This window comes from Lepus europaeus, chromosome 23 (assembly GCF_033115175.1).
Source record: "Lepus europaeus isolate LE1 chromosome 23, mLepTim1.pri, whole genome shotgun sequence".
Lineage (NCBI taxonomy): Eukaryota > Metazoa > Chordata > Mammalia > Lagomorpha > Leporidae > Lepus > Lepus europaeus.
In genome coordinates this window covers 19096584-19119120 of record NC_084849.1, presented here as the reverse complement: position 1 = coordinate 19119120, position 22537 = coordinate 19096584, and the positions used below count along the sequence as shown (strand labels likewise).

Sequence of the window (22537 nt, the reverse complement as noted above, 5' to 3'; positions counted from 1 at the left end):
GAGAAGCTTATACAACCACAGGTTCTGGCCTGATAATTATGAAGTGCTAGAAAGATGCTAATGCTTTTATCAGTGCATCCCAGGTTGCGCAGAGCGAGAGGAGTGTGTCTACAGAAAGCTGCCGCTCCATCACAGCTTCAAGAGGCGGTCCTGACTTCACGCGGTCGCTCCGGGGTGTTGCAGTTCCCGGCCACCTTGCTCCGCAGCCACACAAAGGGTGGTGCCTGCCCTGCAGCTGATTTCCCCACAGGTGCACGACACGGGGCGCCCGGGGCTCTTCCAGAGCACCCGGCGCAGAGATGAACCTAACTTCAGGATGATGGGACGACACCATTGTCAGACACCTGGGGCTGAGCCTGAGATGGAAAAGCACAAACCAGAACACGCCCTGCACACGCGGCCACACTTCCCACGCAGGTGACCTGACGCCAAGGGGGCAGACACACACCTCTCGCCTTCTGCTCTGCTTCTTCGGCGTGCTGGGAGCAGCACCCTGTGTATTTCTGCTGTCGTGTCAACAACCCTGGGCGCAGAGAAGTCCTCGGGCTGGGCCACCACGGGCTGACCAGGCACAGCCACTGCCAGAAGCACTTCCAAGTCCCTGAGAGCCGTGGCCACTGTGGCCGCCTCCATAGAACTTGGAGGACTGGGCGGGTTGGTTGTACCCAGTGCATCTCATGAGAGGACTCGCGTCAAGAGCTCCAAGTGGGAGAGGGTGATTTGTCTCTGATTAAAAAAAAAAAAAATCTTCCCAATTCCTTGTATTGTTTCTGTAAAGCCACTCTCGGGAGCGGGGGAGGAGTAGCTGAAACTCGGCTCTCCACGTGGTTCCGTGCCTTCCCTGCCCCACGGGTGCCTCTGTTTCCCTGGGCTGACTTCATGGACGAAGGGACCAAGGGCTACATGGGTTAACAACACACGCAGGGCAACTGGGCAGCAGGAACTCGGGTCACCCTGCTGGCCCCTGAGCAGGCTCAGCCACTCCCCGCAGTTAGAGCTGGAAAGCACACGGCTGTCGCCTCCCCTCCCACAGCCTGTGACACCCGGGGTCTCCCCTGGCCTGGCGTCCTCACATACTCAGGGTCCCCGCTGGCCAGCGGCGCGCGGGAAGCGGCGGTGAGCAGAGCCGCGGCTACTTACACGCTCGCGTGTGGCTTCTTCCTGGAGAAATCGCAGGCGAGCCCGAGGTCCGAGATCCTCACGTGTCCGTGCTCGTCCAGGAGGATATTTGCGGGCTACAAGGAGAGAGGAGGTGACTTTCAGGCGCTCTGGGAACGTCTCAGCGGACAGACACGGAGGTCCTCTTACCGGATCACGGATCAAGCCCGGCTTGCTAGGCTCACACCCCAGCAGGCACGATACGGAGACGAACATTGCTCAGGCTAACTTCAGCAGGAAAGAGCCCAGATGGGCACGGAAGCTCCCGCTACTTAAATGAGCTCCAGGGGCGGTCATGGTCACGGTCACAGCCGCCAAGGTCAACAGCACCTCTTTCTCACTGTACCCACCCAGAACGAACATGCAGCCAGGACAGGGTGCCTCCCGACGGTGGGCAGCGAGTCCACCAGCTCTGAGGCTTACAGGGACCACAAGAGCTTCTGAGAAGGAGCCCACCAGGCACAGAACGGAAAGGATCTGGACAGAACTGAATGTACACTAAGACATCAAAACACACCCCCGTGCCACACTAATCCTGGTAAGCGGCAATTCTGTTCATCAGTGCGTAGTCAACACAGGGACCCAGCAAATGACCAGAGAGGATTCTGACCACAATACTGATACAATGTATCCATGAAGATTAGGTTCATCTGCATGATCATGGAAAACAAAGCTCTTCTCCATAATACACGTCGTATTACAGTCGTCTTAGTAATATTTTTCTGCTGGAGATCAGGTATTATTTTGCTTGAAATAAAAATGGTATGCTCTTATAAAATTGGAACATGAATAATCGTGAGTGACCAGAATTACATTTGAATGCAAATTAAATAATGCCATTGCCAAGCAAATAGCTTAGCAAACCAAAACACAGCATAAAGATCATTAGCTACCGGTTACAGATTTAAATTGCAACGTATGACAAAGGCACTTTGTGGGCCTGCAGCGTGTATTTTATCATTCTGCAAAACTTACGTAGGGGAATGTAATACTGTGAGCGAACCCACATCTGGTTTTCTGTAATTCAATAATGGTACGGTTTTCCCCCTTCTTTACCTTCTTTAAATTTTCAGAAAGTTTTAAAATTCACAAAACATTTTTGGAAAAAAATAAAATGTTCAGAAATAAAATAAAATGTTTTAGATTCTTAAAAGGAAATGTTAAAAAGCATCTTAGGGGCCAGCATTGTGGTGCAGCAGGTTAAGCCACTGCTTGTGACACCAGTATCCCGTATCAGAGTGCTGCTTCCGGTCCCAGCGGCTCCACTTCCAATCCAGCTCACTGCTGATGCCCCTGGGAAGGCAGCGGATGATAGCTCAAGCACTTGGGTCCCTGCCACCCATGTGGGAGACCAGGTTGGAGTTCCAGGCTCCTAGTTTTGGCCTGGCCCAGCCCTAGCTGTTACGGTCATTTGCAGAGTGACCAGCAGGTGGAAGCTTGCTCGTTCGCGCTCTCTGTCACTCGGCCTTTTAAATAAATGAATGAATCTTTTTTTTAAAGTCATCTTAGATCTTTAGAGGAAGGAATATAACCCGTGCGTTTCAACTGGCCACTGGGGGCTCATTCAAGAAGCATCTAGAGATAATAGGCAGACAGATTCTCTTGGGACCTCCTTGTGCTATTAGTGACTGTCACGCCTCTCAATTCTTCTCTCACTGCCCAACACAGCTGCACAACTGTGTGCTGTGCACTGTCAATGTCGGGTTGATCTCCAGCCCGGTCTTCAGATCGCATGGGCTTGGCTCACCAGCTTTTAAGTCCTGTAAAATATCTATTCTTGGCTTGTTCGCCTTTTCTTTTGAATTATTTACATATTTATTTGAGAGGTAGAAAGACAGAGACAGGCAGAAAGAGAGAGAGCACGCACTAGCACCCCCACTTACTGCTTCACTCCCCAGATGCCTGCAACACCAAAGACTGGGCCAGGTCATCACCGGGAACTGAAAACACAACCCAGGGCTCCCACGTGGGTGGCAGGGAACCAACCCCTTGAGCCATCCCCTGCTACGTTCAGGGCCCACCCGCAGAAGCTAGAATCAGGAGCTGGGCATCGAACCCGGGCACTCGGGTGTGGGCCATGGGCATGCCAGGCCACCCACACCAGCTCGCCCATCTCTGCCCAGCTCTCACATGGCCAGGGCCAATCGGATGCTTAGTGAACATTAACCGAATTACACTCTCTCCTAAAACGGGCAGCAACAGAACAAAGCCTCTCCCGCTTTTCTGTTGTTCTTTAATTGACTGCAGTTTTCAACGTGGGGTCTGTCGTTGCACAGTCTGACGTCACACAGATAAGGACTTCACGGGGCTGGGACGATGGCCTTGGGGCACGTGACAGGGGCTGTGGAGGGGGCCCTCGGCGTGGCTGCGCCAGCTGTCCTCACCTTCAGATCCCTGTAGACAACAAAGCGGTTGTGCATGTGCTCCAGCCCCAGGATGATCTCGGTGGCGTAGAACCGCATCTCCTTCTCGGAGAATACCCCGTGCTGGGAGAGGTGGTAGTGCAGGTCGCCCCCTGCAATCAGAGGTGGGGGAGTGGGCGTGAGTCAGTGAGCAGAGACCACCATCCATCCATCCTCCTCCTCGGTGGTCGCATGCAGGAGAACAGTGCTCTGCACTGCCCTTCCGCCACCTTTGATATCTGTCCTTGGATGCTTTCGGTGCCCTGGAGAAAACGTAAACATGGCCCAGGCTCCCATCTCCCCACGGCCGCTGTGCCTGCTCCGACACTCACACAAATGGCCGCTGTGTCCGCTTTCTGTGGCTCACGACCATGCCTGCGACACCCCTTTTATAGTTTCTGCATAGATTTAGTTTTAAATCACAGGACCAAACTTCAAGGGCACAGTAAGAAAATAAAAACACACACAGGCATTTGGGTGGTAGAACTGTATGTCTTTTTCTTTAGGCTCTTGTTACTAAAATAAGTTCGATTTTATAACCGCGTTGCCCTCTGGTGTGTGAAGGCGACTTCTCCAGCAGACCGAGTTTTAGCATCTTCAGGACCTCTGACCAGTCTGGAAAACCAGAGCAGGGGGCTGCAGGTTCAGAGGGTGCAGGAGACCGGGCTGGAATCGCTACTAGCCCAGGGTCGGTCCTTCAGAGCTGGTCTTTAAATGCATTTCTATCTTTGGCCTATATCCTCGGGGGGTATTTCATTCCTACAGTGGAAGGCCAGGAAATAAGCTAATTAAAGACCAAGGCCAGCTGCATTCCAGAAAATCAAGTTTCACTCTCAGTATTTTATGAGAATCTTTCCTACAAAATCCAACTTCCGGGGGAATGGGGGAGGGGGGGTGGGTGTTGGGAGGACCTGGAGGTCCAGAGAGAAGTCACAGTCTACATTTTTAAATGAATTCCTATTGAAAATTGAACAGTAAAAGGTTTCCCTCAGCTTCGGGGAACCTAATTATTGGGAAGACTCCAGCTGCATCTGCCCAGGGAACAATGCCAGAGGCAGTACCAAGGCCAAGGCCTTCATGGATTCAGACTCCCTGGGTGTTGCTCACCGTTCATCAGGTCCAGGATGAAGCAGAGTTTATCTGGAGTGTGGAAGGCATAGGTCATACACACAATGAAAGGACAGTCCTAGAGCGGAAAGACAAAAGTTCGTAAGATGAGCGGTGGCTGTCCTGTAGAGTCCACCGACCAGCAAGCTCTGTGCGACTCGTTTTGTCGCTGCAACCATCCTTTGCACTGAGCAGACACCTGCATGGTTAACTGCACAAGTCCAGGCAAAGCAGCCCTGGGTACAGGATAAAACACTCGCAGACACAATACTGGAGTAGGAGTTTGCCCTAGCAGCTTGGGATACCAAAAGCCTATATGGGGTTTCAGATCCAGCTCCACTCCCGATTCCACCTTCCTGCGAATGTAGACCCTGGGAGGCAGCAGGTGAGGCACAAGGATTTGGGTCCCTACCACCCACGTGGGAGACCTGAATTGGGTTCTGAGCTCATAGATTCTGCCTAGCCCAGCCCCAACTGTTTTGGGCATTTGGGGAGTGAATTAGTGGGTAGGATGTCTCCCCCTTCCCCTCTCAGATAAATAAAATTCTTTAAAAGGCAATATTAAGAATTGGAGTAGATGAACTTGCTGAAGGCCCACTCTCCACTGGGTTCAATCGACTCTTTTCTAATGACACCCTCTTCTAAACACTACACTCTGCAGAAGAGCTTCCTGTCTGGCTAATCTTTTTAGCAGTCAAGTTTGATTCTGGCTCACTGAATAGCCATGTCGGCTTCTGCTGTGCGGCTGGGAGAGCCAGACCACGGAGGAGGAATGCTATCTGTACTACTGTTTGTGAAACCCTGAGAATTAGATTAGCTCTTGAAAGTGGGAAAAAGAAACCATGGTCAGGGACTCCATAACTCAATTGTAAAATTTTCCATTTTCCTCTAATTAATCTATAGATCCCATGTAATCTTAATTAAAATGAATACTGTTGAGCCGATTCTAAAATTCATGGAAAGGCAAACTGTCAAGGAAAGTTCAAACAGTCCTGGAGACAAACAAGCTGGAGATACCATGACTCACTACGAAGCAAGAGTAATTCAGTGGTTTTAGCCCGAGAACTAACAGGCCAATGAAACACAACAGAGAATTCTGAAACAGACACATACATACTTGGTCACTTAATTTGCAATAAAGGCAACACGACAGGGCAGGGGCAAAGGAGGGACTTTTGCCTGATTTCTGTTTCAATAAAGTATGAGACTCGACCCCTCCCTCACACCGTACACTACATTCATACTCAGACCCACAACGGTTGGTGAGGAAAGATATGACAGTAAAGATTCTAGAAGCAAACGAGAGAGGATATCTTCATGATCTCAGGGTAGAGATTTGTAAACAACCACAGACGGCACTAATAACGGAGATGATGGAAATACTGATAAACTGGACTAATAAAATGCTCATCAGAAGACACCAATATGCAAACAGATAGGCACACTACAGAAGATACTGACAATCCACACACACGCACACACACACACACAAAGGACTCGTGTCCAGAACATATTTAAGAACTCTTATGACTCAGTGGAGAAAAAGGCAAATAACCCAATAGAAAATCAGCACACACAGAGAAATTTAAAGAGGCTTTTCACCAGAAGAGGATGCGAAGGGCCCAACAGAGCTGTGACCAATGTTCAATCTCGGGTGTCCCCAAGGAAATGCAAATTAACAGCACAACACGCTAACACTGAAATCCACTGGAAGGCCAAAGCTGAAAAGACTGTCAGCACCAAGCACGGGAGCGAGTGGACGTTTACACAGGGCTGCCAGGAGCATGGCCAACGTGTTGTACGTGCCGGGGCTAAGCACCCCCTGCAAACTCGGTGACCCAGGTTTGCGCCCCCAGGTAGACACCCAACAGTGACCTGTGCTTATGTGCCCCAGGAGACCTGCAGGGAATGGTCACAGCTGCACCATTCAAAACGGCCCAAGCTAGACAACAGCCCAAGTGGCTATGGACAGCACAACACGGGGGAGGCCCCTGGCACAGCAGTTAAGGGACACCTGCATCCCGTATCAGAGGCCCCGGGTTCAAGTCCCAGCTCTGCTTCCTGCTGGTGCAGACCCTGGGAAGCAGCAGGTGATGGCTCTAGCGGGGCCCCCACCTCCCATGTACGACAGCCAGAATGAGTTCTCAGATCCTGCCTTCAGCCTGGTCCACCCAGAACTGTAGTAGGCATCTGCGGGGAGTGAACCGGCCCACTGACTATCTCTCCGCCTCTGTCTCTTGCCTTTCAAATAAGTGAATGAATGAATGAATGAATGCTACAAATGGTTTTTAAAAAGCCAGTGGAACAGATACAGGGTGGACTATTTACATGACAGAATAATACAGGACAGAGGTCGATGACTTTTTCTGCAAAGAACTAACAGTAAATATTTTAGGGCTTGCTGGCCCCATACGTCTCTCACAGCAATTCTTCTTTACTTATTTTCTTTATCATTGTTTAAAAACGTAAAAGCCATTCTCTGCCCAGGGACTGTACAAAATAAAGCCATGAGCTTGGTTTGGTCCTCAGGCCACATGGAGCTGGCGGATCCCTGCTCTACAGCCACTAGAACAAGTGGCTGCCACACGCGAGAACACGGACGCGTCTTGCACGCGGCACCGGGCGGGAAGCCAGACACACGAGAGGACACGCATGTGGAGTTCACATGCAATCAGCAGAGCTAAACTGCAGGGTTAGAAACCTGGGCAGCGTGGCACGGGCATGGAGTTAGAGACGCAAAGGGGCTCGCGATGGCTTCCCCACGAAAGCGCCTCAGTGCTCCACCAGGTGTACCCAACCAGAGCGACTCAGCTTCTTCACACCCAGCACGTGTTCGTGACAAACCAGACACGGCAGAGTACGGAACTCCAAGAGAAAACGTTCGAACACCAGCACTCCGTAACCAAGCTCTGCACGGCTGAAACCTCTGTAGTGAGGGCACAGGGGCAATTTCGAGTTTACGCGCTCCCATTTGTAAAGAGTCATGGACTTGAACTCAGTTTCCACGAAACTTCCAGAGAAAATCGCTCCAGAATGAATTGCAAAGTTTGTTTCGCGGCCGCCTGGTCCCCTCTAGAGTCGTGTTGAGACGCAGTGCTACAGACTTCGAGGCTGACTGTGCCCTCCAATGACAGAGTATCAGCACCATCCTCCTCCTCATTCCGCCCCCCTCCCCACTGCCCAGAAACCTTTTATTTAAGGAATACAAACTCCCAGCATTCCGTAAATACAACTTCAGGAACACAGTGATTCTTCCCACCATACCTGCTCTCCCCCCCACACTCCCACCCTTCTCCCCCCTCCTCCTATTCCCATTCTTATTTGTTACTAAGATCTGTTTTTAACTAACCTTATACACATATGATTAATTCTATACTAAGTAAAGAGTTCAACAAATCGTATGAAAAAAAAAAAAAAAAAAACCTGTTCCTTAACAGTTCAAGACAAGGGCTGTTTAACAAACATCCTCCTATGGCCCAGGTGCTTGGGCCCCTGCACCTGCATGGGAGACCAGGAGGAAGCACCTGGCTCTTGGCTTCGGATCAGCACAGAGCGCCAGCTGTAGTAGCCATTTGGGGGGTGAACCAACAGAAGGAAGACCTTTCTCTCTCTCTCTCTCACTGTCTAACTCTGCCTGTCATTAAAAAAAAAAAAATCCTCCTTCTGTGAAAAGCTCCAGTGTCAGGGGCCCCGTTGCTGTGGTGTAGGGAGCTAAGCTTCTGCCTGCGGCACCAGCGTCCCCTATGGGCACCAGTCCGTGTCCTGGCTGCTGCTCTTCCGACCCAGCTTACTGCTAATGGCCTGATGAGCTGCTTAAGCACCCACACTGGCATGGGAGACCCGGAGGAAGCTCCTGGCTTCGGATCGGCTCGGTTCCGGCTGTTGCGTCTATTTGGGGAGTGAACCAGTGGATGGAAGACCTCTCTGTCTCTCCCTCCCTCTGTGATTCTCAAACAAAGCGCTAGTGCCTTCCTGCAGGTCCAGGGACAACCCCCCCCCCCCCCCCAAGCCCTCATTTCCACGAGGGCTGTCAGCTGCCACGCCCCTTCTCACACTCTGGTTTCCTCGCCCCAGGAGCAACTGATCCGCTGAGCAGAGAAGTGGGTGGGCCCACAACTCCTTGCAGCCAGGGGCTTTCCCAGCTTGGGCCGGCGCCTGTACCCACAGCGTCGTGGGGGACGAGCGGGCCCTCGCAGGAGACTCTCTGAAAGTGACTGTGCTCCTAAGGACAGCCCAGAGGAAACAGCCACAGGCTGAAGGTCCCTGAAAGCAGGATGTGCGTAAGCCACAACATCGCATTTTAGATTTTGAATCAGAGGGTATTTGAGTACTTCTTAAAAAGTACCACCTCCTGTTCTGATGTCTTTGAAACATAAGCAAACTTAGGCCCTGGAGAGGGAAATGACCTGCCTGAGGTCACAGAGAAACCCCAGGTCTCCTGACCCCAAGTTCTCCTTTTTTATGCAAATTATAGGCAAGGTTTCTCTAGCCATTGAGACTGCCTAACTAGCAAGATCCTCCAAGCCCTCTTGTCAATGGGGCCTCGACCTTGACCCATCATAAAGACACTGATATAGGTTCCTCATTACTCAACTTCATTCCTGGGGCCAGCGCTTGGCACGCAGGCATCCCCTAGGAACACGGGTTCAAGTCCAGGCTGCTGCACTTCCATCCCAGCTCCCTACTAAGGAGCCTGGGAAAGCAGCGGAAGATGGCCTGAATGCTTGGGCCCCTGTACCCACGCGGGAGACCTGGATGGAGTTCCTGGCTCCTGGCTTCGGCCTGGCCCAGCCTCAGCTATTGAGACCATTTAAGAAGTGAACCAGCAGGTGGAAGATCTCTCTCGCTCTCTGTCTTTCCTCCTTACTCTGCCTTTCAAATAAATAAACTGGAAAAAAACAAAAAAACAATTCTTCATCCCTAAGATGAATGCCTGTGTGAGAAATCTCAAGGCTGTCAAAAGAATTTACTGTTGATTTCAGCCAAGCACCTGAGGACAGAGCTCCTGTCTCCGACCTGGGAGGGCTGGGAGGAGACCAGATGGGGCTCGCATGGCCGAGCCCCTCTGGCTGCTCCTTTGTAATTTTCCACCTCCCTGGCTCTGCTCCAGGCCCTCAGCTCCCCCTGCATCCCCCAGTCTCCCTTTAAAACTCCCAGGCACCTCTGCATGAGTCAGGACGGGCTCAGCTGCCGACAGTTACCGAACAAAATCTGTTTTCACCGCCTTAGCCAAATGTCCGATGGACCGTGTTTCAAGTGCGGTTAAAGGCGTGAGATCTGGTTGCCCTACGGAGCTCACTGACGGCAGCGCCTCCCCTCTCGGGCGGCAGAGCAGTCTCTGCAGTTGTCACGGATCCAGGGCACAGAGAGCCCGACGCTGGCCGGCGTGAGGAAGCGGCAGCACCGCCCTGAGCGGTGTGATCCGATTCCAAAGACAGCGGTGGTTCGGTTCCTTGTCCCTCGCAGGCGTGGGCACAGCGGCGCGCACTCTGCAGGAACCCCATGTGCAGGGCTGTGATGCCACGGGGCCACGGGGCCCCTTCTCTCGGGGATTCCCACGGCGCACTCGGAGCGATCGTCCGATCATGTCCTCTTCCCACTGAGAACGCTTTGCTCCCAGCTGCTGCTAAGTCTTCCCTCCACACTGGCCTAGCAGGCTCCTCATGGTCTGGTCTGGCCTCTGCGTCTCTCTCTCCAGCGTCTCTTAGATACTCTCCCCCCTCGCTTCAGACCCCTGGCAGGCTGCCCTTTCCTCTGGAACCTTCTGTGCCTGGGACCTGGATGTGCACCGGCTTCTCCCCAGGTGACTCCTGACTGCCGAGGCGCACTCACGGACGACGGCTCCCGTTAAACGCCTTCCGAGCCCTGGACGGCTTTCTTCGCGGCACCTGCCAACCGTCCCGATTATTTATGTATTTCTGAGATTCTATGAAAACATCACGTTTGCCCAGCCCGTGCAGCTCTACGAAAGGCAAGAACCAAAGTTGGGTGCCAGGGACCCTTGGCACGAAGCAGAGGGCCTGGCACCATCCAGGCACAGCCATGGAACGAGTGACCCTTCCTCAACTGGGCGGCTTCGTGAACTTGCCGATGGCCCTTCCCAGGTGGGCACAGACTGACCCCGGTTCTCCAGTAAGCAAATGCCCTTTCCGCCAGCCAAGAGTGCAGAAGGAAACCGATGTTGGCGGGGGGACGCGGAATACAACACTCAATCTGTGACTGGGGAAAAACCCTTGGGGTAAAAACAAAACCAGGTGCGTGACTGCCATCGGGCGTCACGTCAGCTCCGTGGGAGGTCCCGATGACAGCTGCCGAGCCAGAGCTTCACCTGAGCAGGGTTTTACACTCAGGGCTACGAAAAACCTCTACAAAGTGGTCTGTATTTTCAGAAACGTTTCCAAATACGTTTGCTCTTTCGGTTAAATTACACAGTTAAAAAAAAAAAGCCACACAGTTTTGGTATTTGAATGAAAAACATAAACTGATTCTTTCAAATTAGTACAAAGTAGTAGCCCCACCTAACCCCTGCGTGTTGGACCTGGCAGGAAAGACACAGGTATTTAATGCTCTCCCCCTCACCTGGATAAGATCAAGATAGAAAATGCTACTGGAAGGCTTCCATCTTCCAACCACAAAACCTGCACGTTCCACAGGCTTTCTAAGGAAAGAACGTTCCTACAGAGCTTGGCGGTCACTCACTGACAGCCAGATCTTAGCAGGCACCTTCAGGTCTGCAGTGAGTGGGCCGAGGCCTGGAACGGGAGAGGCAGGTGCGTGTAGGGAAAAGCAGAGATCGCCGTCAGCGTGTGCATTCCACCCCAGAGATCGCCGTCAGCGTGCAGATTCCACCCTGGGGTGCGGGCTGCTCGGCTTCCCAGCCAGCTGGCCACAAACAGGCTGGCACACCCAGGAGGACTCTGACCGGAAACGCTTAGCATCCGTGATTCAGAAGGTAGAGGTGCGTCATTAGTCATTATTCCAAGCTATGGAGTGTTCACTTGTTACAGTTCTGCTGAGTGCTGCCATCTCTCCACTCCAATAGCCAAGGGCCCTTCTAGAAGCACTTACAACTGACAATTGGAATACTGTACACCACAATGCAATGGGTACATCTGATTTAAAACAAAATACGTGACCCATAAAGTGATAAGAGGGACCGGCCAAGGAGCTCCCTGGGAGCTGCAGGCAGGGAATGAGCTCCTCTGGGTCTCAGGCCCTCCCTTGCTCACCGGTTCAAAGGGGTTCTTTGATCAGCCATTCAAATAGGATTCTTGGGGCCAGCCCTGCGGTAGAGCAGCTTAAGCCTCCACCTGCAGTGCCTGCATCCCATATGGGCGCCGGTTCAAGACCCGGCTGCTCCACTTCCAATCCAGCTCTCTGCCACGGCCTGGGAAAGTAATGGAAGATGGTCTAAGTCCTTGGGCCCCTGCACCAGCATGGGAGACCCAGAACAAGATCCTGGCTCCTGGCTTCATATTGGCTCAGCTCCAGCAGTTGCAGCCAATTGGGGAGAGAACCAGCAGATGGAAGACCTCTCTCTCTCTCTATGCTTCTCCTTCTCTCTGTGTAACTCTTTCAAGTAAATAAACAAATCTTTAATAATAAAGAAATAAAATGGGATTATGTCAAACTCTTATGCTGAAGATGAGCTTATAAAAAAATCTAGCTATGATACTCAGGAGGCCCTCACGTGTCTCACTGCATAAAAACCTTCCTGGCTTGGGTGTCGAATGTCAAAGGCACACCAAGGGTCCTGCCAGCCCACACTCACCCCACACCTTTCCTTCTGGGTCCCCACACCCCAGCAATCGAAGGCGCACACGCCAGGGGACACACACACATGCCCCGAGGTGCTGGGCCCGGAAGCGTGTCTGTCCTCGGTGACAGAGCTGTCTGGACACGCACACAAAAAGCCAGGCTTCCATCCTGGGTGAATGCCATTGTATTCAAAAGGGGAAGGTGGTCCCTTGCCACCTGAACAGACAGCTGACAGACAGGTAGAAACGGAAATGGCCGAGTCCACAGCACAGGAGGGCGGCAAGCACAGTGAGGAAGCCAATGCCCCCGAGCTGGGCCATGCCGAGAGGACACCGTGGGGTTCGTGGGCCCGGGCTGCGTCCCCTCTCTGCTTCCTTCTCTGGGTTAGGCCATCGTGCCACCTGCTAAGGTCCTTCTCTACCGTCTCTGCTACTGCCTTCTGCAAAGAAAGACCGGGGACGAACCAGCACCGAGGGTGAGCCGAGTGTGAGCACGGGGCAGGTGCTGACACACGTCTGACTCCAACAGGACACACGACCGGCCTTTTAGCCACCTAGGACCGGCCAGGGAGAAACAGAAAACAAAAACTGTCCTAGCAAACAAGCACACTTCCCGAGGCCACACGGGGACCGGAGTACTCACTCCCGTACTGACAAGAGACAGCATGATCCTCTCGTTCAGGGCCAGCGTTTCTCCTTGTTTCATCTTGATCCTCTTCTTATCCAAGCACTTCATCGCGTACCTAGAAACACAGACGTTGTGGGTGAAGCATCCATACCGCAAATGCGTCCACACAGAGCTGAAATGAGACACGGCACGCTGGGGCAGGCCTCGACGGACACGGACAGAGCTGAAATGACCCACAGCACGCTGGGGCAGCCCTACTGCCCTGCAGGGCAGGCCTTCATCTTGCAGGCACTATCGGGGGAAGGCAGGAAAAACTTAAATGATTTCCATCACCACATGGACACGAGTCCGAGTTAAATGAAGCAGATGGATGTAGATGTCAGTGAAAGAGACATTTGTGCACCTCTGCGGTGGGGCTTGGGGAGACAGCACGTATCACGTTTAGCAGGTGGGAACAGCGAAGTCATTGGTGGTCCAATTTTTACAACAATGCACAACTCTAAGACAGTAACGGACAATTAAAACGGAAGGGAAGGCATGCATTCCAAAGAGCATGTTCAAAAATCCCATTTCCTTGATTTATTTTTAATCTTATATTTATTGTGATATTTCAAATAATAAAAAAGCCAATAAACTCCTCATGTTTCTTGCTGGTTACAGCTAATTAGAAGAGCGCAACCTTAAGCTGACAAACTGAGATTCTGGAAAACTTGGAACACACTCAGTTAGAAGACAGATGAGTTGTCTGGCCTGCTCCCTCATCAGAGAGGAGAGAAAACAGGAGGCCTTCTCAGCAGACAGCAGAAGGCCAAGGAGGAATTTGTGCGACGTTTTACAAGGGTTTCCGGGGGCTGACAATCTGGGTGTGTGACTATAAAGTCCCGGCTGGTGGCCGTCCACGTGTGCAATGTGGACACTGCCTCCGCGTAGGAGGGCACAGGGAGCCCACTTATTCCTTGCTGATCGCAATCTATCACGCCCGAGGTCTGTAAACGCAGAGATCAATGTTCCAACTCGACACCTTCAGCCACCTTTCCTGTAACTCACACGGCAGATCAATGGGCAAGGCGCTAACTTGCTGAACAGGGGATCAGCGTTCTTCCAACGCTCTATTTTTATGAAAAGACCCTGTCACAGAGCTACCCGCACAGCGGATAAGGGTGCAGACGGCAGCTCACCACTGGGCCCCAAGAGCCAGGGCTGGTGTGACTGGCAGCCTCCACCCTGGAGGGAACAGAAGCCAGGACCCGCAGGAGCTGAGGCCTGACCCCCAGGAGTACCTACCGCGATCTGTAAGACTGTTTTCTGAGAACCAAGTGAAATCGTACATTGGTACAAAGAGATGAACTGATACGGTTTCCCTCAACAACATTCTGGGACAGAACACTTGACCTTGACTGTGACGGGTGAAGCCAAACTAACAGAGTTTAATGAAATGCAGTAAGTGGCGGGTAACGCGTAGCAACTGAGGTAGGTCAGAAAGTTGACCGTGCAAAGTGAGCGTCTGGCCTAGTGGCCAGGATACCACGTGTCCCACACGGCTGTGCCTGCCTTCCGCTCCCTGCTAACGTGGACCATGGGGCCCTGGCAGCCGGGACAGCTCTACTAATTGGGTTCCTGCCACCCATGAGGGACACCTGCATTGAGTGCGTCAGTCCTGGCTTCAGCCCCTGCCCAGCCCCAGGTGTTGTGGGTGTTTGGGGAATGAACCAGCAGACGTGAGTGCCTGCTCGCTCTCGCTCTGGCTCTCGCTCTGGCTCTCGCTCTCCCTCCTTCTCCAATAATGATGGTGATGGTGATGACGCTGATAGTCCACTGTGCAAGTGCAGAATGGTGAAGATCTTTTTATGAGAAAGACACCAAAATGGTAGAGAACTCTATGCTGTTGGGTTTTCTAAATTTTATTTATTTTCACTTTACTTGAAAGGCAGAGAGACAGACAGAGGGAGAGGCAGATCTTCTATCCTCTGGTCCACTTCCTAAATACCCACAAGAGCAGGGGCTGCACCAAGCCAAAGCCAGAAACCCAGAACCCAAGCCAGGTCTCCCTTGGGTGGCAGGGACCCCAGGACCTGAGCCATCCCCTGCTGCCTCCCAGGGTCTGCATCAGCAGGGAGCTGGAGCCGGGAGCACAGGCAGGACTCGAGCCAGGCGCTCCACCACCAGACGCGCGCATCCAGGCAGTGTCCTCGCTGCAGAGCCAGTCTCCTGGCCCAGCAAGTTTAAGTTCATATTCCGCAGGATGTCCAGTGTTACAGATGCTTCCCAGTGTATTATCTCATGCAACTCTCACACCATTCTTCTAGCATCCCTACTTCACTGACCAGGCCATGGAGGCACAGAGAGGTCACGAACGGCACCCAAGACACACAGTGTGGACTCCATCCTCGACCTCACAGGTGTGACACGGGGACCCTCCATCTGGATCACTAAGCTTCACCGTCTCAGCACGAGGCCAGACTTCCAACTCCCAGGGGCCCGGGTCCCAGGGTCACCCCACACAGGGGCCCACAGCAGGAGCACCGAAAAACTTCAGCCCTCAAATAATAATAATAAAAAAGAAAAATTTGCCAATGGACGTGTCTGGGAACAAAAAGGAGCACTCAGCAGAGCTGTCAGCACCCGGCCAGGCAAAGTGTCGCACAGAGGCCGGGTGGGGGCGGACAGGCAGGGCTGGGCGGCACGGGGCAGCAGGCACTGAATCCGGCGGCCTCAGACACTGCTTCGTATAGTGACTCAATTATTTCAGAAACCTAGTTTCACAGATTGCCCGTTGCTCCGACATGCCTGTCACTCCATCAGACCTGTAAGCGTGGGGGCCTGCCACATCACACCCCTCCATTCTCGGTCGCTCTCTGAAACCTTCACTTAAGCTACTCCTAACGGCTAAAAAGGAAAAACTCACCTAGGTTTAAGAATGGCATCATTCACCTGCTCCAAGACCTTGCTCCCTGGCTCACATGCTAAGCCAGGGACTGAGGCTGGGTGGGCCTTGGGCACAGGGGCAAGAGATGCCTCTAGGGACACCCACATCCCATGCCAGAGAGTCTGGTGTAGGTCCCAGTTAGTTCACTTCAGATCCTGCTTCCTGCTTACGTGCACCCTGGGAGGCAGCAGGTGATGGCTCAAATAAGTGGGTCCCTGCCAGCCACATGAGCGACCCAGATGGAGTTCTGAGCTCCTAGGTTTGGCCTGGCTCAGCCTTGGCTGCTGTGGGCATTTGAGCAATGAATCAGCCAATGCAAGATCTCTCTCTCTCTTTCAAACAAATTTTTTTATAAAAAGGCACTGAGTTGAGTGATGGCGCTCTCTGACCACCGGCCACTGTCAGCCAGCTTCCTCTTCTCCAACACTGTAGCAACAGAGCCGTGGGACTGGCACAGCTTGAAATGCTGCTGACCTTCCAGGGGAGTCACCACTCAGAAGGAACTCTCTCTTCTCTCTTTAGCCGGAGAATATTTTGTTTGCAGCACGATCCGCCTGGGAGGCAGGAACGGTGACATGTCCGTGGTCGTCAGGAATCACTTCCTGTCCATCTCTGAGCCCCTGGCTCCTGGCCCTGAACCAGGGTGGGCGCTGGCACGTGGTAACGGTGCAGCTTATGGGACTCACTTACGCTGCTTAGCGAAATGCAAAATACAGCCGGCAGAGCAGGGCCACAGACTGCTCTGCTTCTGTGCAGAGGTTTCTGCCCACCACCCCCTCGGGACGCAAGCACAGAAATCCTCTCGACAGCACGAGGAACCGCCTCTGGGCCTAGGGAGCTTACATTTTTCCAGTGTCTGCTTTCCTGCAGCCATACACTTCACCAAATCCTCCCCGCCCGATGATCCTGTGGACGCTGAAATCATTCATGGTCAACTGTGGATGCAAAACACAAATGGCAAACGTAAGCCACAGAAAATCGCGGCGTTCTGAAGATTGCTTTGGGCACACGATACACACAATAATTGCAACAGCAGGTCTGACACATGGATCTAAGCCTGCGCAGGGCTGACCGGTTCCTTCAGCCGGAAGACGAGCTGGGTAGGGCCTTCGAAACGTTCACGCCAAGTGCATCTGAAAATCTACGCATGCACTTGCACTGTCCATGAACTTTCTCAAGTATCCCTCATACACAAGGCGGCAAAACCTTCTACAACTTCCTTCTGCCCTGGCTGCAAGCTAAATGAATGGAAGAGAGTGGGAGGATGACCGAGAAGGAAGCAAGAAAGCCAAGGGTTCGCCCACTCTGACCGATCTTAGACTGTAAGCCCAGGCACGCATCTCATCTACCTTTGGACTGTGCATGAGAGATTCCTGGCCCGAAATCAAAGCAACCTCAGCCACTCTGAAGCCCAGGGGCTGGGGACAAGCAGCAACTCCAGGAGCCACCACGGCAGGAGAGGAAGGGCTGTGTGGTCCTGGTCGCAGGCCCTAGGGGCAGGGGGCCCGGCAGACACAGGCTCTGCATTTTTTTTTTTTTTTTATGGATAACATCAGTGAGGAGAGAGAACTCGTGCTGGACATGTGAGCATGAGACAAGACTGCGTGAGAGTAAGGGCACAAAGGGGCTTCATTCATAAGCGCTCTCATCAACATCTCAGGAACGCCCATTTCTTAAGTAGCTGTAAGAGCGCTAACGGTCACAGGCAGACAGGGCATCCCCCGTTCATGGCGAGGGACTGTCAGACAGCACCAAACGCCAAGCTGTCTTGACAAATTAAGGGTGGGACTCTTGAAGGGCTCCCTCAGGAAACCCTCACAACCCCACATCTGCATCACCTTCACGTTCGATGCTCGGGGATAGGGGCACACACGGGGTCTGTGGAGGAGCACAGGAAGAAGGAAGACCCAGATTTTTTAAAATGTATTCTTCCCAGGGCCAATGCTGTGGCAGGGCAGAGAAAGACACTACCTGCAGTGCCGACTTCCCAAACGGGCGCCAGTTCCATCCAGTCCTGGCTGCTCCACTTTGGATCCAGCTCCCTAATGCACTTGGTAAATGTTCTAGAACCCCTGCATCCGCAGGGGAGACCCAGTAGGAACTCCGGCTTCTTACTTGGGACCAGCCCAGCTCCAGCTGTTGCGGCCATGTGGAGTGAACCAGTGGATGGAAGATCTCTGTGTCTCCCTCTCTAACTCTGCCTTTCAAATAAATAAATATTTTTAAAATGTGTTACTCCCTCCTGCTTCTATATCCTGCCAGAAAATAAGATGGATGAGTGGTGGCTTAAAAAAAAAAAAAAAAAAAAAAAGCTTCTCTTCCAACAGCATCTTTCAAGTAAAACTCTTTTAAAAAAAAATGAAGAACCTAGTTGATTTTTTTGGCCATCTGCAAGCCCACATGAAGGCAGACTGTGTAAAAGGTGAGAGGCTGCAGCCAGAACTGCATATCCTCAAAGTAAGGAGAGGAGGGCCTGGTGCCATGCGTAAGATGCTCCTTGGGGCACCCGAATCCCATGCTGGCGCTCCTGGGTTCAGTCCCGGCTCCAACTTCCTGCAAATGCAGGCCCCAGGAGGCCGTGGGGATGCTTCCAGACTGAGCTCCAGGCTCTGGGGTACACATGGCCCGGCCCTAGCTGTCGAGGGTATCTGGGAGGTAAACCAGCAATGCAAGATCGATCTCGCTCTCTCTACCTTTCAGTCAAAGTGAAAATCCAGTTTTTTAGAAATTCCATACAATAAGAGTGAAAGGCAGACCACGCCCTTGCAATGCGGACACGGATGCCGAGAGAAGAGGGCACCATGGAAACGCACATGAGAAAGGGGCTTGCATTTGGAAATGGCTTTTATCCCTCTCAAAATAGTAAAATGGAAGGGGCTGGCGCTGTAGCGCAGCAGGTTAAAGTCCTGACCTAAAGCACCGGCATCCCACATGGGCGCTGGTTCTAGTCCCGGCTGCTCATCTTCCGATCCAGCTCTCTGCTGTGGCCTGGGAAAGCAGTAGAAGATGGCCCAAGTCCTCAGGCCCCTGCACCCGCATGGGAGACCTGGAAGAAGCTCCTGGCTCCTGGCTTCGGATCAGCGCAGCTCTAGCCGTTGTGGCCATCTGAGGAGTGAACAGCGGATGGAGGACCTCTCTCTGTCTCTACCTCTCTCTGTAACTCTTGACTTTCAAATAAATAAATCTTTAAAAAAATAGTAAAATAGATGGAGAAGCCCTCGTCTGCTACATGGTGTCATCATTCTGATCATGACTTCCAATGCCATGGTCAGAGCCAATAATTAAGAAAAGGAACCCACAAGTGGCAACAGACAAGGCTGTGCAGGAGTTACAGCTAGCAGAAGGGTTTTTTTTTTTTTTTTAACTGTTTTTGCGGAAGGGTCAGTTACTCCTTAAAATATTCTTTCTTACATAAATAAGCACATTCTTCCATGGACATGAAGACAGAGTGAAGACACAAGTTGTTTACAGAGGAGCACAGGAGGGCGGGTTTTAGGACACGGAACTGTGAGAGTGACAGGCTGGGCAGCGAGTCCTGAGGGAGCAAACTCTGGAACAAAGTATTTTCTCACGAGGTGAAGCCACAGAAAGTTTTTATTAAAAAAAAAAATACTCACATGGATATTTAATTCTACGTTTTTCCACTGACAAAATCTAGTGAACTTGTCACTAAAAAAGAACACAGATAATTACCGAAACGTTAGATATCATACCAGCTCTCGACAGAACAGTATCATCAGGTAAACGATGGTTGCATGAGTTGTGTTGCTTCTCCAAGGGAGCAAGTTTTCTTAAACGCTCTGGCACGAGGCATCCACCAGTATCCACAGGATACAAATCAAAGATTTCATGTTTGTCCTTAACTGACACAGACATGGCTGCATGTTTTCCTGGACCAACACTGTCCAAAACGGAGACAGCACGTGCCACACCACAATTTAATTTTAATTATATAGCGTACATGACCCAATATACACAAACTATTGCTTCAGTGTGTAATCAATATGAAATTACTAACAGGGTGTGTGGCATGCCGATTTTTCTATGGTCCTTGAAAGCGGGTTTTGCATTTCTTACTGTACATTTTAATTCAGTCGCATTTCAAGTGTTTAGTAACTTTGCCCAGTGGTTGCCATATTGCAGAGCACAGCTCTAAAAGACAAAAAAAATTAGGGTTTGCAGATAATCATCATGGCAGCAGACACTCAAGCAGCACCTGCCACGTGCCAGATCCTGCTCATTGAGGGCCCCTCCCACCACTCTCTGGGAACCATCAGGGTCCCCATTGGACAGCTGGGAAGACCAAGGCAGCCCAACGTGCAGCTGCCGCAGCCACACAGCGAGACAGCGGGAGACTGGGGGTGGGGGGAGCCCAGATCTGAACACAGACCAACAGGTGCCAGGTCATCTGCTCAAGGCTTGGCACTGCCTCTAAAGACACATGTCGTGTGGAAGAGAACCCTTAGGGCGGAACCCCAGAGGGCAGTACAGCGCACTGGCGCTGCCAGGATGCTCTGGGCGTCACGCAACTGCTTGGCAGGTGTCTTCTTCCCCCGAGAAGGGAGGAAAATATCTACCTCGTATCTATTCCATGAGAATTCATGTTGATTACTTTTTCTTTTATTAATGAGCAACATATATGTAAAGTAAAAAAGTGTTTCAAAGAAGTGTGTTTTAGCTTAAATAAAAACCAGAGAAAGCTCTTGTGATGGTTGGATCTCATCTGGCCCTGGGCACGATTCCTTACAGACACACGGGATCCAGGCCTCTTAGCAGGGAGAAAGTGGAGACAAGAGGGAGGGAGGGAGTGTGTTCTTCTGAGCTACAACTTCCAGGTATCAACAGGGTCCTGAGAGAACACCTAAAAACATCTAACAGTGACAATTCCCTGGGGGCACCGTTAACTGTGGCTTTCAAAAAATAAGGATCTTCTATGAGTATTTTTGAGGCTACTCATCAAAATCAAAGTGAATTGCAGATTTCTCCGTAATCACATAGCAACTCTTTTCAATGAGCCTAAAGTGACTTATGTAAAGACTTCTACTGGGGCGTGTATTGTGGTGTAGCGGGTAAAGCCGCTGCCTGCAGTGCCAGAATCCCATATGGGCACCTGTTCGAGTCCCAGCTGCTCCACTCCTGATCCAGTTTGCCTGCTAATGACCTGGGAAAGCATCGGAGGACAGCCCAAGTGCTTGGGGCCCTGCCACACATGTGGGAGACTTGGGTGCAGTTCTGGGCTCCTGGCTTCGTCAGGCTCAGCCTGGTACTGCAGGCATTTGGGGAATGAACCAGTGGATGGAAGATCCATCTGCCTCTCCCCTTCTTTCTGCAACTCTTTTAAATAAATAAATTAAAAAAAAAAAATACATGTTTCACTGATCCACTGGCAAGCTGATGAGGCCGGCCAATTGAAATTTTATCTGAGTTATTTCAGTTTCTTACAGCCTGGTGCAGGCAAAGGGCACAGTACCATCTGGAATCTTCTGCAATCATGAAACCAGGACTGGGGTCTTTCAGATGCACATGTTCACAGGTGCACCCATTCTCTCCTCGCTGGTTCTGGAGCTGGGAGCTGAGAGCTGGTGACCTGACACGCCGATAGCTCACCGGTAGGGGTAAACGTTTACTGCCCTTATCAACAGCTGGCACGGGAAATGCCTGGGCGATTACAGGGCCTCAGGCCGAGCTGACTTAGAGGACCTCTGGGGGAGGATCAGCTGGCAGGTGGAGCAGTGAAGTTCATGGCCTGAAGGAGGCTCCCAGGTGTCTGCTAGAGGAGCCAAAGCTCCTGCTCTGAGACTCAGCCCACCTTGACCTCAGCCTGTATCCCTGCTGGGGTCTCAGGAGGCCGCAGAAGCCCCGCCCCCTGCACAGTGGCCACTCCCGGTGATGCCCAGGGCTCCATGACCAGAGTGGGCTTGTGCTTTTCACAACTCAGACTCCATACTCGTGACCTGGTGACAGCGTATTTTTTTTTCTAATTGGAGTCTGCACTAGCCAGAAAGGTATAATAATTAACACAGGGACTTTTAAAACAATGTATTGACATAGAATTGTAACTGTTTCAGAAAACCCGTGGTGGATGCTCGCCTGATCGCCTGAAATGCAGTGTCGCACACTTCCTGTGAGGAAGGAAGTGGTGAGCTGTGGGAGGCAGACCTGCTGTGTGTGTTAGGTGGGGGTGAGCGAGAGGTGGCACCCTGGGGACAAGAGACAACCGTGGAAAGCCCTGCGCCCCACCCCCACCCCGCCATGGAGCACGGAAAATCAAGTTTGAGTAGTGGATGGTCACAGGGAGGCTGCCTGGGCTGGGCCTGAGGCACCGCCCCCCGCCCCAAGCTGCAGCCACACCCTCACGTCGACTCTGCTGCTCCACACAGACCAGAGCCATCTGTGCGAACAGTAGCTCCCGGAGTGCCAACTGCGCTCCGGGGTAAAGTCACCCACTCAGCTCCAGCACGAGCACACTACAGCTTTTTACAAGTGGCTGTACGTCTGTGGAAGCTGGAGGAGGAGCCTGCAGGACAGTCGCTCGGGCAACGAGACAGCCATCACGGGG

General features: G+C 52.0%; 1 protein-coding gene across 3 annotated transcripts in view; it reads right to left on the bottom strand.

The window, feature by feature from the left end:
• Window positions 1–22537, bottom strand: part of GRK3 (G protein-coupled receptor kinase 3) — a 135753-nt gene that overhangs the window by 31944 nt on the left and 81272 nt on the right. For 2 of the 3 annotated variants that reach the window (XM_062181953.1, XM_062181955.1), the window contains 6 exons: window positions 19596–19647; window positions 16822–16913; window positions 13068–13167; window positions 4668–4746; window positions 3543–3673; window positions 1141–1235 (listed from right to left, as the gene is read on the bottom strand). In XM_062181953.1, the coding sequence (XP_062037937.1) occupies window positions 1141–1235; window positions 3543–3673; window positions 4668–4746; window positions 13068–13167; window positions 16822–16913; window positions 19596–19647 (549 nt within the window). The remainder of the gene's footprint in view (window positions 1–1140; window positions 1236–3542; window positions 3674–4667; window positions 4747–13067; window positions 13168–16821; window positions 16914–19595; window positions 19648–22537) is intronic. The other variant, XM_062181954.1, reaches the window with a different exon arrangement.